Consider the following 17,610-nt stretch of genomic DNA (forward strand, 5'->3'; position numbering starts at 1 on the left):
CCAGAGCCACGTAGTCTGCAGTGATCCGCTCAAGGTCATTCTTGGCAGTATCATTGGTGCCCACGTGGAGAAGCAGGAAGGAGTAGCGATCCGAGGGCTTGATGAATCTCGGCAGTCTCTCCGTCACATCGTGAATCCTAGCTCCTGGCAAGCAGCAGACCTCTCTGTTTTCTCAGTCGGGGCGGCAGATAAACTCAGTCCCCCTGAGGAGGGAGTCTCCGACCACCACCACCCTCCTCCTTCTCTTGGGAGCGGTGGTCGTGGAACCCCATCCCTAGGACAGTGCATCTCATGCCTTCCAATCTGTGGAGTCTCCTTCTGCTCCCTTCCCTCAGATGTATCATCTAGTCCATTATCCGCATTAGTACCTGTGGAGAGAACATGAAAACGGTTGCTCACCTGTATTTCCATTGCTGGTACATGGATGCTCCTCTTTCTTCTTCTGGAGATGACATGCTGCCAAGTTTCTTCACCGTCCCTCAGTCGCCTCTGCGCAACCTGCTCCAATTCCTCAGAACGTTGTGCCTGTAGAAGCATATCCTGACGTCTGTCCAGGAAATCTTCATTTTCTCATATGCAACGCAGAGTCGATACTTGTTTCTCCAGACCTCGAACCTTCTCTTCCAATATGGAGACCAGCTTGCATTTTGTACAGACAAAGTCATTTCTGTCCTGTGGAAGAAAGACAAACATGGCACAACCTGTGCAGGTTACAACAACTGAACGCTCACCTTCCATAATTTCTTCCTTCTAAGAGCTTCCTCAGCTGTTGCAGCAACTCGCGGAAGCCCGTGAGATGTAAGCCTCAGTGGGCTCTCCCGAGGCAAACTCCCTCTGTTAGCCTCCACTGTTCGCTGCTCAGCTGGTTCACTGCTGACTGCCTTTTTATACCAGTCAGGCCCACTCAAGGCCCTCCTGGAACAAAGCACTCCCAATTCACACTGTTCAAACAAACAATCAAACAATCAAGCACACGGTCAAACTGACAAACTGGCCCCTGCAACAGACACTCAGATACTCACCAACACAGTCCCTGCAACAGACACTCAGATACTCATCAACACAGCCCCCCTAATGCAGCACTTAGCGTACCTCCTCTCTGACAGATCCCAGGCAAACTCCCTCTGTTAGCCTCGGCTGTTTGCAGCTCCCCTCCGCTGTTTGCCGCTCGAGATGAATCCTCTGGGTAGGTGTAGTTATCTGATATCTATTCAGGCAATCCTTTTTAGCTCTAATGTTAAAATTAATGTAAGATGTGCAATGGGCAGTACTGCATGTTTCTTTACAGTAATAGGTGTCATGTGGTATTTGCATACTGGCGGATGCTTTACTTACTAGTCTGGCAGCCTCCCCTAGGGAAGAATTGGTAAGATTATGTTTAGTAAACTGAGATGGTGTAAGATTCTTGTATATGAGGATACAGCCAGCACACTGTGCTAAATTGGCTAACGTTGAAATTCCAGGAAAGGTCAGCTTCTATAAATCAGAAGCAGCTTTAGGCAGGCATATAGGCTAAATAAACACATTAGCATGTGCCAGCATGCTGTACTTCTCTGATTTCAAGACTTTTTCCTCCCACTTTTTATGCCATTGTTAACACACAATCATCTGCTACTATTAATACTCAATCATTTCATAATATGAGAATACTTAGCAATGGAGTTTGTTTGAGCTTTAGTTGTGTCACCTGACTGAGGGTGTCTTACTACCCATATATTGCAAAAATGACATTTTTTAGGATAATTTATACTCCCTTCACTTTTTTTTTTTTAATTTTATTTAGGACATGTCAAGTTTACAAGTCATTGCCATGTAAATATCAGAAACAAAATGATAATGATTACAACAGTGGGCTTATTTTTTTGTTTAGCAAAACATGCAGTAATATAATAACCAAATCTCTCTATTTAACAGGGGGTTACCTTGACAGGATTATTGGCCTGCTGGATGGTGGGAAGCAGGAGATATGACATATTTTGATTTTCATAAGGCTTTTGACACAAGCCTTACGAAAATCAAAATTTATCATATTTACTGCTTTTGGGTCATTCCTGGGTCTGGTACGACTCAATGTTTTAATTAATTACTTGGATAATGGAGTGGAGAGTATGCTTATAAAATTTTTAGATGACACCAAGCTGGGAGGGGTGCAAGCATTTTGGAGGACAGAATTAGAATTCAAAACAATCTTAACAAATTGGAGAATTGGTCTGAATTCAACAAGATGAAATTTAATAAAGTTAAGTGCCAAGTACTTCACTTAAGCAGGAAAAAATCAAATGCCCAACTACAAAGTGGGGAATAACTGGGTAGATGGTAGTACTGCTGAAAAGGATTGGGAGTTACACTGGATCACAAATAGAACATGAGTCAACGATGTGATGCAACTGCGAAAAAGGCTAATATTCTGAGGTGAATTAACTGGAGTGTCATATATGACTGAGGGGGAAATTGATAAGTCTTCAAATATGTTAAAGGCTGTTATAAAGAGGACCGTGATCAATTGTTCTCCATGTCCACTGAATATAGGATAGGAATTAATGGTCATAATCTGAAGCAAAGGAGATTTAGGTTAGCTATCAGGAAAAACTTTTCTAACAGTAAGGGTAATTAAGCTATGGAATAGACTTCCAATGGAGGTTGTGGAATCCTCTTTATTGGAGGTTTTTAAGGACATGTTGCAGCTGATACAAAACTACTCAAGATAGTTAAGTCCAAAGCAGCCTGTGAAGAGCTACAAAGGGATCTCACAAAACTGGGTGACTGGGCAATAAAATGGCAGATGAAATTCAGTGTTGATAAATGCAAAGTAATGCACCCTCGAAAACATAATCCCAACTATCCATATAAAGTGATGCAGTTTAAATTAACTGTTACCACTCAAGAAAGAGATCTTGGAGTCATTGTGGATAGTTCTCTGAAAACATCCACTCAATGTGCAGCAGCAGGGGGCTGGATTTGATGACCTCTTGAGGGCCTTTCCATCCAGTGGCGCTGGAACACTTTTACAGTGGGAGTGCTGAAAGCCAGTGGTCCCCAAACTTTTTGCTTTGCACCCACCTTACCCCTGTCTGTGCCCCCTCTCCCCAGAGCTGGGGCCAGGACCAGGCCATGGCTCTGGGAAGGGGGGGACACGGACAGGGGTAAGGGGGCTGATACTGGGCCCACAGCTGGAGGCAGGAGCAGAGCCCCGAGTGCGGGTCCGGCAGCCGGGACCCCGAGTGCAGGGCCGGAAGCAGAGCCCTGGGTGTGGGGCCAGGAGCAGAGCCCCGGGAGCAGGTCCTGCAGCCGGGACCCTGGGCGTGGGGCCAGGAGCAGAGCCCTGGGCACGGGGCTGGCAGTGCTAGAACCCTGGGCACAGGGCCGGCAGCCGGGACCCCGCACAATGCACCCTTAGTTCCCACACCCTATGCTTCCATCCCTATATTTCTATGATTTTATATTATAGTGAATCTCTTTACACCATCAAGATCATGTTGTTTTGGGGCATTTTATTAACTTCAGTAAAACTACTGACTCCTCTCATTGCTTCAATTCTCCAATTGTATTTGTGCCAAATTTTCTGAAGATTTAGATTTTTCTGGTAGTATTCATAGTTCAAGTAACTAGAATAACATCTAATTTATGCAAGAATAGAAAAAATGGTCACACTCTAATATCAAGTTGCATTTATAAAATATTAATAAATGATAAATATGTGTTTTAATCAATTGTCATAGATTATTATGAAGTCCAACAGGTCACTAGATTGTGTATAACCATTTGTAACTACTTTACTGATATGATTATAACCATCTATAACACACACTATTCATGTCTGTTAAAATTTAACATTTATTATCCCTTTATAAACTATTTATAAATGGAACCTTAATACACAGTATGACCAAAAAAGTTATGCTGAAATCATTTATTCTGTTTTTCGCAACTTGTAGTCTACTTGATTTATTGTTATTAGTAGTTTGAGGTTATTGCTTGTTTTTTGACAATTCATATGTCTAGAACAGGGGTGGCCAACCTGAGCCTGAGAAGGAGCCAATATTTACTAATGTACTTTTCCAAAGAGCCACAGTAATACATCAGCAGCCCCCCATCAGCACCCCTCACCCTGGCTCCCAGAGCCTCCCACCCACGGGCAGCCCAGCTGATCAGCACCTTCTCCTCCCTCCCCTCCCGATCAGCTGTTTCATGGCATGCAGGAGGCTCTGTGGGGGGAGGAGTGAGGGCACAGCAGGCTCAGGGGAAGGGGTGGGAAGGGGTGGTGTGGGGGCAGGGCCTGTTGCAGAGCCAGGGGTTGAGCAGTGAGCACCCCTCGGCACATTGGAAAGTTGGCGCCTGTAACTCCAGCCCCAGAGTCGGTGCCTATACAAGGAGCCGCATATTAACTTCTGAAGAGCCGCATGTGGCTCTGGAGCCACAGGTAGGACACCCCTGGTCAAGAAGGAAAACCCCACAGTACTGGAAGAAACAGCACATTCTTGGATCCATATGGGGGTATAGTTTATTTCACTGTTCAAGTAAGATTTAAAGCAAAACTCATATTTTCTTATCAAAAGTTATAGGTTGCATAGTTGGATAAATATTTATTATAAAGGAATATGACTTTAACATATGTACATTTTTAGTTAAGAAATACATTTGGTAATTTCATCTTTTCTACGACTGTGGATTGTTTTGACTTTAATATTACATGGAAGATGCCATTTTAGGTAACACAGGAGCCTTCTTTACACTGAGCTTTTTCTTTAAATTCCCCATTGGCATAACTCCACTGGTGCAAGCAATGGTGAGAGAATTACTGTACCCCAGACACAATGTTTTAGCCAGTTTGTTGTCTAATTCTCCTCAAATCAAACCTAGATAAGACAGTGGTTAAGACACAATGGTTTAAGACACAGTGGTAGCTGACATATGGTCTATATTAGGATTCCCATTCTTTATGCAATTATTAATCCATTCCCTGTAATCCATTACAGGAGCTGCTAGTGGAATTTGGTGCAGAAATTAAAAAGAGAGAACATGCATTTCGACAGCAGGCAGATGAAATGAGTAATTTAGTTCTTTCTCATGAACTGAAGGTAATTGTGTCTTTAAGCTATACTTTCATTTTGTCTACAAAATAAACACACTTTACTATCATCCCAAGTTTGATATATTCTGTGACACACATAGACAGGTCACACTCTTCCTTTCTTCGCTAGTGGACCGAATGAGTTGTTTCCAGGATAGTAGAAACTGGAGGTACTTGAGGGTTGCATCTTAATTCCATTATGGTTAACAGAATCTTCCTGCACACTGATGAGAAAATTTACCTGTCAGTCTCCAGAATGCCTATCTCATGAGATTGATGTTTGTTGACTATTAGTGAAGAAATATGCAGAGAATCTAAATAGAAAGATGAATTCAACATCACTTGGATGTACCCTTTTTGTTACCAGTGTCAAGTTATTTCAGTGTGTTCTAATTTTTTAAAGCGCTTATGAGATAGGTACCACTCAAAACCAGTTACAGCATCTTGTGCATAGATATTGACAAAGGCTTTTACTTCCTCAGACTTTATTGAGTTTAAGACATCATTATAACAGTAATAAGGTGAAATTAGATATTTTATAAATTTGTTTTTGTTTCATCATTTATGGCTTTTGAATTTGAAGGCTAAAGGGCCGAATTCTGGCCCCTGTCTGGCTGCTGCTAACTTGGTGCCTTTATTCATACTATATATGTAGTATTTCCTATTCCTGTTTTCCTTGTTGAATTTAAACTTTTATGTATTATTGTTTTTTATTAATATATAGATATCAAATAGATAGTGTATGTGGTACAGCTGAGTTGATACAGTGGAAGAAACCTTGACCTTTGGAATTTTCTGACTTTGGAGTGCTTATTTTATAACTTTATGTATGTTTGTGTGTCCATAATTGTAGTGCTGACCTAAATATGTGCTTTTCAACATCTGTTCATGTTAAGTTTATTATTTGAATGCCACCAGTGTGCTAAGTGCTGTATAGAGGAAGACACTCTGTCTATAGGTCAAAGATCTTTTCTAAGTCAAATAGAGATAACACATTTCAGATACAAATAATATATTTGATAATGATGCAAACTTTAGGCAATTGAGGGAGATTTTTTTCATTAATGAGGCACATTGCTGAAGTAAGTAGAGATCATTGTTGAAAAGCTTTTTGAAGAAGGGAATTTTAAGTGGTGATCCAAAGGGAAAATGGTAGGTCATTTAGTACACAAAAAGAGGTCTAGGGTTAGCAAGGAAGATAAATGAGGGGAAAGGATACAAAATGAGTGTTTGGGAGGTGTATAAAAGGGAGAGGGTGAATGGGAATAAATGAGTGGAGATTGCACTCATAGTGTGGGTTTTCAAACGAGCTCAGTGTTGGCCTGGGGCTAATCCCAATCAAAGTAACTGACACTTCTGAAAATCTCACCCATAAGATTTATTCTAGTATTTTATTGCATTTTACTATTTATAAAATAGTTCAATTAGACCAAGCAAGTGTTTTGACCTTTTAAAAAAAATCCTAACTAAAAAAAATCAAAATCAAAGAGGGAAGTATTGTGCCTGGTTGACAGGTTTCAGAGTGGCAGCCGTGTTAGTCTGTATCAGCAAAAAGAACAGGAGTACTTGTGGCACCTTAGACTTATTAGTCTCTAAGGTGCCACAAGTATTCCTTTTCTTTGTGCCTAGATGGGAAGAGAAAGAACTCTTTCTGGAGTAGGAATACATTTTCATGATCCAACCCTAAGGCAGGGATTGCAATCTCTTCTGATTTCAAAAAGGGTAGGAGAAGAGGGAGGAGGTAGAGTTTTAGCACCCTGATATTATTTTGTTGTTCTTGAGATATTATGAGTTTCTCTTGATATGCTGATTATATGTGGTGGGGTTTACAACCTTCCTGCTGTCGCCAGGAGCATAGTGAAATAGTTCTGTTATGCCCTTGTTATTACTTTCTAATTTTGAGTAATTTGAGTAATTACTTTTTAATTTTGTTTCCTCCTTTGAAAGGTGAAGTTGTTGACCAGAGAACTGGAGGCTCTGAAAGAGGCTGGGATGAAAGCTGCAGAATCATTGCAAATAGCAGAAACTACTAATTTGAAGTTGGAGAAAGAGGCCAAATGCAAGGACTGGGAACTTAAAGATCTTGCAGCTGTGAAAGATGCTCAGTACTGTACAACCCTAGCTATGATTAAGAGCAACTACTTTTGAATTCACGCTTCCCTTCTTTTCCTTCCACACTCTTTTATAATCTCAGCAGCTTCATACCTCTTGTATAAACAATCACCTACTCTAATAGTACATACTATCCTATTCACAACAGAAGGAAATGTCCATTGATCAGAGTGCTCACTAGAGTGTCTCTGGGTAGTGTGGGTTTTAGACCAGTTCTGCTGCATTCTTTATTTGGTGTAATTTTTTAAAAATTTTCTTTGTTTGTATAAAGTATTTATAAACACTGTGTTACATTGCATGCCTGAACTATATGTTTGAGCATTATCTCAGTCTCTCCCGAGGTCACCCTTTCCAAGAGACACGTCTATACCTGCACTTCTTTCAGAGTGGAACCCTATGGTTCACCCCACTTTGTCGCCAGGTTACAGTACATCCTGTTTACCGGCTGTACTTACCTCCACCAGGCCCATCTGGATTCAGGCCTGCTATATGCTTCCCCCCCAAGGACCTCTGACCAGCTGGTAAACCCATTGATAGAAAACAGCTTACTCAAAACAGAGTATGGTTTATTTATTCATAGGAACTTCACGAACAGAGAGAACAGGATTAAAAATAACAAAAGCTTATATGCATATTGTCTTCCCTAAGCTTGGCCCTACCTTGCCAGTTCAGGTCGGACTGCACTTATTCCTTGTGCTCCAATATCTGGGAACCGTGTTACTTTAGACCCTCCATCCTTCTTCCTCTCTCCAGATCTAGGTTTTTAACTGCTTTCAGTGTCTTTGTTGAACATTCCTGCCTGGGCTCCCCCCCCCGCCCTTTGGAGTCACCAACCTGCTTGCTGATCAGAGCATGGTGGGGGTGAATTTTCAAAGGAATTGACACTTGTGTTATATTAAGTATTGGGATTAGGGTTAGCTACACTTGTTGTCTGCCTTCCTGTAGTCCTACAGAGCCCCATAGAACTGAGTTAACCCTTAGGCTTCCATATAGCTATTGCCCACTCATAATCAAACAAATGGAGTTTCCCATAATCATCATAAAAATATTACAGATTGGTCCCTCATTTTTCACACACTGCTATGTGGAAACTTGGTGTAGATTATCACATTTTTACTTTCATAAACTTCTTAAACCAGCTGTTCGTCAGAGCTTGTAAACTCTGTAGGTTGTGCATGAATTTAAGGGCAAAGTACTTTGACACAGACAGGCTTACAATTGGTCCATCTTTCCTAAAGTGTGGTGCCCAGAACTGGACACAGTAGTACAGCTGAAGCCTCATCAGTGCCAAGTAGAGCGGGACAATTACCTCACATGTCTTATATACGACACTCCAGTTAGTACACTCTAGAATATTAGCCTTTTTTTCAGCTGCTGTTGACTCATATTCAGCTTGTGATCCACTGTATCCCCTGATCATTTTCAGCAGTACTACCACCTAGCCCATTATTCCTCATTTTATAGTTGTTCATTTGATTTTTCCTGCCTGAGTGAAGTACTTAGGACTTAGCCTTATTGAATTTCATCTTGTTGAATTCAGACCAATTCTCCAGTTTGTCAAGGTTGTTTTGAATTTTAATCCTGTCCTCCAACGTGCACCCCTTCTTAGATAGGTGTTATCTGCAAACTTTATAACCATACTCTCCACTCCATTATCTGAGTCATTAATGAGAATATTGAATAGTACCAGACCCGAGACTGATCCCTTTCGGGACCTCAGTAGATATACCGTCCCAGTTTGACAGCGAATCACTGAGTATGGTCTTTCAACCAGTTGTTCACTCACCTTATAGTAATATCATCTAGACCACATTTTGTTGGTTTGCTTATGAGAACGTCACGTGGGACTGTGTCAAAAGCTTTACTAAAATCAAGATATATCATGTCTACTGCTTTCCCCCATCTGCTAGCCCAGTAACCCTGTCAAAGAAGGAAATTAGATGGGTTTTTAAACAATGACATTAATTTTAAAAATCAATATTTTTACAAAAAGAGAAGTGCGTCTGATTTTTTTTTTTCAAGCCATTGTATCTCATTAGCTCCTGTTGTAACGGGCTCCCTTCACAGGGTCTGACTCTCAAACACCTCAGTGAAGAACATGGTATAAATATAAATAGAGAGAGACTGTATGTCCTTTAAATTCACTGCCATTTTTATAGATGGAATTCCTAAATGTGCCTTTTTATTTTCTTTTTAGAAGATCATTGCTTTGACTTCAAATGGAATTGATTAAGCCAACTGCCAGAGCTTCTTTCTTGCTTCAGTTCCCATCTTCGCTACTAGTCGTCTCACTTTATTCATAGGAAGCAAACTCAAACATTTCTTTTGCTTTGTCTCACATTTTGTCTAATTCAAGTTCTTACATATCACTATAATTCTCAGCCCCTTCTTCTTGTTATTCTCTCATTTTTACTTCTCTCTGAAAGCAATACATTCTCGTACCACATGCCCATTCTCAAATATCTAACCACCTTTGAACCTTGTTCTAAATTCTGTCCATTGTCCACTTTCTGACTTTATCCCTCCTTTCCTGGCCATTTAATATTTGACCTTTTTCTGGTTTCTTCTCCTTATTCTGAGTTACTTAATCCCCACCATCTTCCTTCCTTGCTGTAACTAAGCATAACAATTTCAGTTACAAAATTGATAAATCTTATTTCTTCCTTTCCCAATGTTTGCTAATTTAGGATACAGGATTTAGAATGTAAACTTCATTTAGTATACCAGACCTGGCAAAAAGAAGAGGAAACATTTCAGAGAAAGTAAGTATTTCTGATATATAATATTGTATTTCTCAGTATTACATGTTTGTTTAAGGAAGCATTATTTCACTGTGTGACATCAGCCTGTATAAGTGTTCTATCTTAACAAATAGATTGCATGTAGATCAATTCATGAGGGTTTCAGTATTCATTTGTCACTACCAGTTACTCATATGGTTCCTTATTCAGTTCTGAGGTTTCCTGACATCAATAAGTACAACTGTGTAATGGCTGTGGAACACCTGACTCAGCAGAATGTTTTTGCCGTGTCTTTTCTCCTAAATTTTAGCCAGCCCTTCTCTGCCTCTCTTTAAGTGTATTCTTCTTTCGGTGTTGAAGATTGGTAAATGAAATGATGATGAAAACTTGATTATTCAGCTTACAAGAGAAGTTCTTCTTCGAGTGCTTGCTCATGTTGATTCCATTCTAGGTGTGTGCGTGCCCATGTGCACAGTTGTCAGAGACTTTTGCCTTAGCAGTATCTGTAGGGTTGGCTGTGATGCCTCCTTGAGTGCCGCGCTCATGTGTCGGTATATCAGGCGTGGCCAGTCCTACACCCTCTTGGTTCCTTCTTACCGGCCGTGGTGGTTGGCCGGAGCACCTCTCCCTTGCTTCGCAAGTGGTCAGCGGTTTCTTTACTCTTCGAACTTCATGTTCCAGATGTAAATAGTTTTGGTTTATTGTAGATTAGTTATTAACCCTAACCCTAAACTGTTAAGTACTGTAGTTAGTCAGCTAAGGTCCTGGCGGGGCATGCCCCAGTCACTGGGTTTTAAGCCCTGCGCTGACTGTAATAGGCCTATGCCTGTTAGTGACCTGCATGGCAGCTGTCTGAAGTGCCTGGAGGAATCCCACATTAGAGAACAGTGTCGCATCTGTAAGAACTTTTGTCCCAGGACACAGAAAGAACGCAACGTTCACTTGAGGGCCCTACTCATGGAGGCTGCTCTTCGCCCAGCCTCAGAAGTGCACCCCCAGCACTGGGCTGTACCTGGCATCAGTCCCTTTTGCCAGTGCCCAAGAAAAAGACCAAGAAGCGGGACCTGGCACCAAACAAGTTGGACCAAGGGGCACTGGGCAAAGGACACTGCTCGAGCTACTCGTCCACACCAGAGCTGTAAGGGGGCACATCCTTGAGGGGATCTCCTACCCTCCTAAGGGATCTGCCACCAATTCCAGGGAGTGGTAGGGAACCCAGACTGATGGCGCAGTCACCACCTTCTCAGCTCCCAGCTTCCAGAGAGCAAAGGACTCTCCCATTGCAGCCGGCTCCGCATGCAGCGATAGACCCGACAAAGGCTCCAGATGAGGGCAAGCCAGCCGTGAAAGCCTCCCAGAAGGCAGTGGGTGATGTCGGTCTCTGGAGCCAAGGCAATAATAATAAAAATAATAATATATGGAGATATACCTATCTCATAGAGCTGGAAGGGACCCTGAAAGGTCATTGAGTCCAGCCCCCTGCCTTCACTAGCAGGACCAAGTACTGATTGACCCCAGATCCCTAAGTGGCCCCCTCAAGAACTGAACTCACAACCCTGGGTTTAGCAGGCCAAACCACTGAGCTATCCCCTCTCCCCAAAGCAGAGCCCTTTGTTGCCACCATAGGCAGCAGGGGAACCCCTGCTTTGGGGAGGCTAGCCCGCCGGCCCCACCCCTTCTGCCCAAGGGCCCCCCCCACGCATGCCGGAGCCCCAACCACCTCCCTCCCTCCCCCCGTAAAAGGAAAAGCCCTGAGGGGGCCCCCCAACCAGAGGAGCCCGAGCCGTCCTTAGCCACATTGGGCCAAGCCGCCGCTGCCAGCCCCCAAATGCCAGTCCCCCGACCCACCGCCAGCAACAGCCTGAGCCTCCACCCCCCCCCAAGCACCGGGCCGAGAATTTAGGAGAAATGTAATCTGAGTACAGCAGATAATTCATACAATCATAGAATATCAGGGTTGGAAGGGGACCTCAGGAGGTCATCTAGTCCAACCCCCTGCTCAAAGCAGGACCTAATCCCAACTAAATCATCCCAGCCAGGGCTTTGTCAAGCCTGATCTTAAAAACCTCTAAGGAAGGAAATTCCACCACCTCCCTAGGTAACCCATTCCAGTGCTTCACCACCCTCCTAGTGAAAAAGTTTTTCCTAATATCCAACCTAAACCTCCCGCACTGCAACTTGAGACCGTTACTCCTTGTTCTGTCATCTGGTACCACTGAGAACAGTCTAGATCCATCCTCTTTGGAACCCCCTTTTAGGTAGTTGAAAGCAGCTATCAAATCCCCCCTCATTCTTCTCTTCTGCAGACTAAACAATCCCAGTTCCCTCAGCCTCTCCTCATAAGTCATGTGCTCCAGCCCACTAAACATTTTTGTTGCCCTCCGCTGGACTCTTTCCAATTTTTCCACATCCTTCTTGTAGTGTAGGGCCCAGAACTGGACACAGTACTCCAGGTAAGGCCTCACCAATGTCGAATAGAGGGGAATGATTACGTCCCTCGATCTGCTGGCAATGCTCCTACTTATACAGCCCAAAATGCCGTTAGCCTTCTTGGCAACAAGGGCACACTGTTGACTCATATCTAGCTTCTCGTCCACTGTAACCCCTAGGTCCTTTTCTACAGAACTGCTGCCTAGCCAGTCGGTCCCTAGTCTGTAACAGTGAATGGGATTCTTCCGTCCTAAGTGCAGGACTCTGCATTTGTCTTGTTGAACCTCATCAGGTTTCTTTTGGCCCAATCCTCTCATTTGTCTAGGTCCCTCTGTATCCTATCCCTACCCTCCAGCATATCTACCACTCCTCCCAGTTTAGTGTCATCTGCAAACTTGCTGAGAGTGCAGTCCCCGCCATCCTCCAGATCATTAATGAAGATATTGAACAAAACCGGCCCCAGGACCGACCCTTGGGGCACTCCGCTTGAAACTGTCTGCCAACTAGACATGGAGCCATTGATCACTACCTGTTGAGCCCGACAATTTAGCCAGCTTTCTATCCACCTTATAGTCCATTCATCCAGCCCATACTTCTTTAACTTGGTGGCAAGAATACTGTGGGAGACGATATCAAAAGCTTTGCTAAAGTCAAGGAATAACACATCCACTGCTTTCCCCTCATCCACAGGTTCCATTTATAAATAGTTTATAAAGGGATAATAAATGTTAAATTTTAACAGACATGAATAGTGTGTGTTATAGATGGTTATAAAAATTGATTCCTTGAGGACCTGCTCCATGATTTTTCCAGGGACTGAGGTGAGGCTGACTGGCCTGTAGTTCCCTGGATCCTCCTCCTTCCCTTTTTTAAAGATGGGCACTACATTAGCCTTTTTCCAGTCATCCGGGACCTCCCCTGATCGCCATGAGTTTTCAAAGATAATGGCCAATGGCTCTACAATCACATCCGCCAACTCCTTTAGCACCCTCGGATGCAGGGCCGGCTCCAGGCACCAGCCGACCAAGCATGTGCTTGGGGCGGCACCTTGGGCCGGGGCGGCGCTCAGGTTTTTATTAATTTATTTATTGGGCGGGGGCTGGTGCGGCGCTGGGGGGGCAGGGGCTGGCGCTTGGAGGAGGGGCGGGGGCTGCCGTGGCGCGGCGCTGGGGGGGACTGGCGCTCGGAGGAGGGGCGGGGGTTGGCGCAGCGCGGCGCTGGGGGGGCGGAGGCTGGTGCTCGGAGGAGGGGCGGGGGTTGGCGCGGCGCTGGGGGGGGCGGGGGCTGGCGCTCGGAGGAGGGGCGGGGGTTGGCGCGGTGCTCGGAGGGGGCGTGGCTTCGGGCGGCATGGCGTTCTGGGGGGCGGGGATTCAGGCGGCGTGGTGCTGGAGGGGCGGGGATTTCGGTGGCACTGGGGGGGTACAGCGGCACAGCGTGGCGCTCGTGGGGGGTGGGGGGGCAGCACTCTTCTTTTTTCCGTGGGGCGGCAAAACAGTTAGAGCCGGCCCTGCTTGGATGCAGCGCATCCAGCCCCATGGACTTGTGCTCATCCAGTTTTTCTAAATAGTCCCGAACCACTTCTTTCTCCACAGAGGGCTGGTCACTTTCTCCCCATACTGTGCTTCCCAGTGCAGCAGTCTGGGAGCTGATCTTGTTCGTGAAGACAGAGGCAAAAAAGTCATTGAGTACATTAGCTTTTTCCACATCCTCTGTCACTAGGTTGCCTCCCTCATTCAGTAAGGGGCCCACACTTTCCTTGACTTTCTTCTTGTTGCTAACATACCTGAAGAAACCCTTCTTGTTACTCTTAACATCTCTTGCTAGCTGCAACTCCAAGTGTGATTTGGCCTTCCTGATTTCACTCCTGCATGAAAAACTGCATAAGGTGCTCAGACTATTTTCAGAAAGGGGGAAAAAAATGCAGCATGTAAATGCTTGCTGGAAAGGGAGGGGCAGTATGTGGCAAAGGAGTTAGGGGAATAAGGAGAGAGGGGTTTGGGACTATGGGGAGGGGAATGGGGATTATGAGGATGGGGAGGGGATGAATGGAGATGGGTCATAGGTAATGTTCCCTCTAATTTTTTTTGTCCATGTGCAGAATGAATTTTGTTATGTGCACCAATATCGAGGTAATGTGCAGATGTGTGCCACCATTAGAAACAAAACAACAGAACAGCTGATGTAACTCATATGGGGGGGACGGATAGCTCAGTGGTTTGAGCATTGGCCTGCTAATCCCAGGGTTGTGAGTTCAATCCTTGAGGGGGCCACTTAGGGATCTGGGGCAAAATCAGTACTTGGTCCTGCTAGTGAAGGCAGGGGGCTGGACTCAATGACCTATCAAGGTCCCTTCCAGTTCTAGGAGATAGGATATCTCAAGAATTAAAGAACAGATCTGATATATCTTTTTTTAAAAGTTACCATAGGGATAATTACTCCAGCCAGGACAGGTTAGGCATTTTAGAACTCATTACTCAGAGAATTAAATTTAAACATAAGAGAGCAATAAACTTATGAAATGCATAGAACAGTCAAAAATCTAAAATAATAGCACTTTGAAATTTTGGCACATAGACCATGTCTGTCATTTCTTTCACGGGTCCTGTCAGCAACTACACAAGCCAAACATTTCAAAGCAGGACCATTATCCCCTTTAAACTAGCAAAATGTACAATGAGAGGAGGAGCACTTAAGAATGACATAGCAGCCATGTGGCCTAGCAAAAAGAACTCTGGACTGGGACTAAGAAGATCTGGACTCTATTCCCAGCTCTGTAACTTGGAAATATCTGCATGCACTACAGCTGCATTCACTGTCAGCTGTAACTGTATTGAATGGCAGAAGGACTAGTTGGAGAAGGTTGGCGGAGCTGCGATTGTGATATGAAGCAATCTGGGAGGCCTTGCCCTTTGAATGGTCTGAGCCCCTCTCCCCTTGTGTGTGATGAAAGGAAGGAGTTGAGTGTGTACGTTGAAGGATGCACTTAGCTTCATTTCAGCACTGAGCTGTGTGACATGTGTCATTAGTGGTGCCCAGGAGTCTTCTTCCCATGGGAATAGTCAGCAGCAAGGTGGGATATGAGAATGATCTGTGAGCTTAATGATGGGTAAATGAAAGTATAATGTTAGATGGCATCCTGTGCATAAGGATGAAGAGGCTGGAAACTTAGCATGTATGGTGTTGTTTCTGTGGAGCTGGCTCAGTATTTGAGTGAACAGGTGTGGGTAACTCCTGTTAAGTACAGCTCACCTAAGCAGAAGTTTTGCTTTTGCAAAAAGAAAGCATTAGATCCTGTCCTACAATGACCTTGTGCCTGTTCCCTTATTCTTCTGCACTGTCTTCAAAAACAGAGTGTGAGTAGGTGGGTTTATTGGGTCATTGCTCAAAGATGGAAAAGTTAAGGTTGTGTGGACTTGTACCTCAATTCTTCATTTCCTAGTTTTTAGAGGTTTGAGTGTAACTGAATTTGACCTTCCAGAAGGACACAAGACACCCCAGGGCAACCTTAACTCTGCGTTAACAAAGCATATTGTCAGTCAATTAAGAAAGTGTATTAAGAAAGTGACAGTTTTGTTAATGTTGTTGAAGTTTAATGCCTTGATTCAATAAAGCATTTCAATATGTGCTTAACTTTAAGCATGAGTGGTCCCACTGTTGTCAAATGGGCTATTTTATGTACTTAAGGGTAAGCACATGCTTAAGTGCTTTGCCGAATGGCTGCTAAACTCATTAAAATTATATAATATATTTTTGTCATTTTACACCAGATTGCTTGGCTCCTTTGAATAGTATCATTCTTTGTTGAAGAAAATATTTAATCTGTCCCATGGATAGATGAGATTGACTCTAATGGTTTTGGTACTTATTCTGAGAGCTTTGACTTTTTAGTTCTCCAGATCTTTGCAAACAGAAGTGACACAAATATTTGTCAGTCCCACTGATACACACAAGTTTACTCTGTACTTTGTATCAGTTAGGGGAATGTGTGTCTTCATTTTAAATCTTGGACTTGAGGGAAAAACCCAAACGAACAATGGCCTTATTTTGCATATTTGTGTTTCTAGACATGAGGTGCTAGATCGCTTTGCGAAGGAAAAGGATGCAGTACTGGCTTCAGTGAAAGAAGTCCATGCTGAGCAAATACAGAAGTGGGAAAATCAGATAAGAGAACTGCAAATAAGTCATGAAACTCTGGAAATGGAGCTGCGTAGAAGGGAATGGAAGCATGCAGATTGTTTGAAAGAGAAAGACACTGTTATTGAAAAGTGAGTGATTTGATTCATCTTAGTTCAGTGAAATACAAGTGAAGATAGAATTCAGAATATCTTACATGAGCAGTGTTGTGTTTCATTGCTTATATGAATCAAAAAGTGTACAATTATTTAATTAAGATTGCTTTAAATACCAGGTGTGGTATCTGACCAAAGGTGAGTATTTATAGAATTTTGGAAGTAAAATGTTTTTGAGAGTAGAACCAGTGGAAAAAAATTATTTTTGCTATTACCAACATAAAAATTTAAGACCTTTTTTTAACCTCTCTATTGTTGAAAGTGAGAGGTTGTTAAAGTTAAAATATGGCATAGATATATCCTTAGGTTGGACTTTTATAGTCTGGTAAAATCTGTTTTGATTTGGCTAAATTATAAGTTTAGAAATTGTACTACTCTCATGTGAACTAATATTTTTAAAAACAGCAAGGGTTTTTAGGATTTGGGGTTTTTTTGTTTGGAATTTTAGTAATATTTTTCCAGCATTATAATGCCAAAATAGCTACAAGATGGGATAGGCCCGTTACTCAGTGGGGGTGGGGGGGAAACAATAACAGAAAATGTAGAAATGGCAGAGGTGCTTAATGATTCTTTGTTTCGGTTTTCACAAAGAAGGTTGGTGGTGATTGGATGTCTAACATAGTGAATCCCCGTGAAAATGAGGTAGGATCAGAGGCTAAAATAGGGAAAGAACAAGTTAAAAATTACTTAGACAAGTTAGATGTCTTCAAGTCACCAGGGCCTGATGAAATGCATCCTAGAATACTCAAGGAGCTGACTGAGGAGATATCTGAGCCATTAGCGATTATCTTTGAAAAGTCATGGAAGATGGGAGAGATTCCAGAAGATGGGAAAAGGGCAAATATAGTGCCAATCTATAAAAAGGGAAATAAGGACAACCCGGGGAATTACAGACCAGTCAGCTTAACTTCTGTACCCAGAAAGATAATGGAGCAAATAATTAAGCAATCAAGTTGCAAACATCTAG

General features: G+C 43.2%; 1 protein-coding gene across 2 annotated transcripts in view; it reads left to right on the forward strand.

Annotated features, from left to right (window-relative positions):
• CCDC57 (coiled-coil domain containing 57) overlaps positions 1–17,610 on the forward strand; it is a 121,694-nt gene that overhangs the window by 26,814 nt on the left and 77,270 nt on the right. For both annotated transcript variants that reach the window (XM_054047536.1, XM_054047535.1), the window contains exons 4-7: positions 4,977–5,078; positions 7,019–7,176; positions 9,871–9,945; positions 16,419–16,619. In XM_054047536.1, coding sequence (XP_053903511.1) covers positions 4,977–5,078; positions 7,019–7,176; positions 9,871–9,945; positions 16,419–16,619 — 536 coding nt within the window. The remainder of the gene's footprint in view (positions 1–4,976; positions 5,079–7,018; positions 7,177–9,870; positions 9,946–16,418; positions 16,620–17,610) is intronic.

This window comes from Malaclemys terrapin, chromosome 13, assembly GCF_027887155.1.
Source record: "Malaclemys terrapin pileata isolate rMalTer1 chromosome 13, rMalTer1.hap1, whole genome shotgun sequence".
Taxonomy (NCBI): Eukaryota; Metazoa; Chordata; order Testudines; family Emydidae; genus Malaclemys; species Malaclemys terrapin.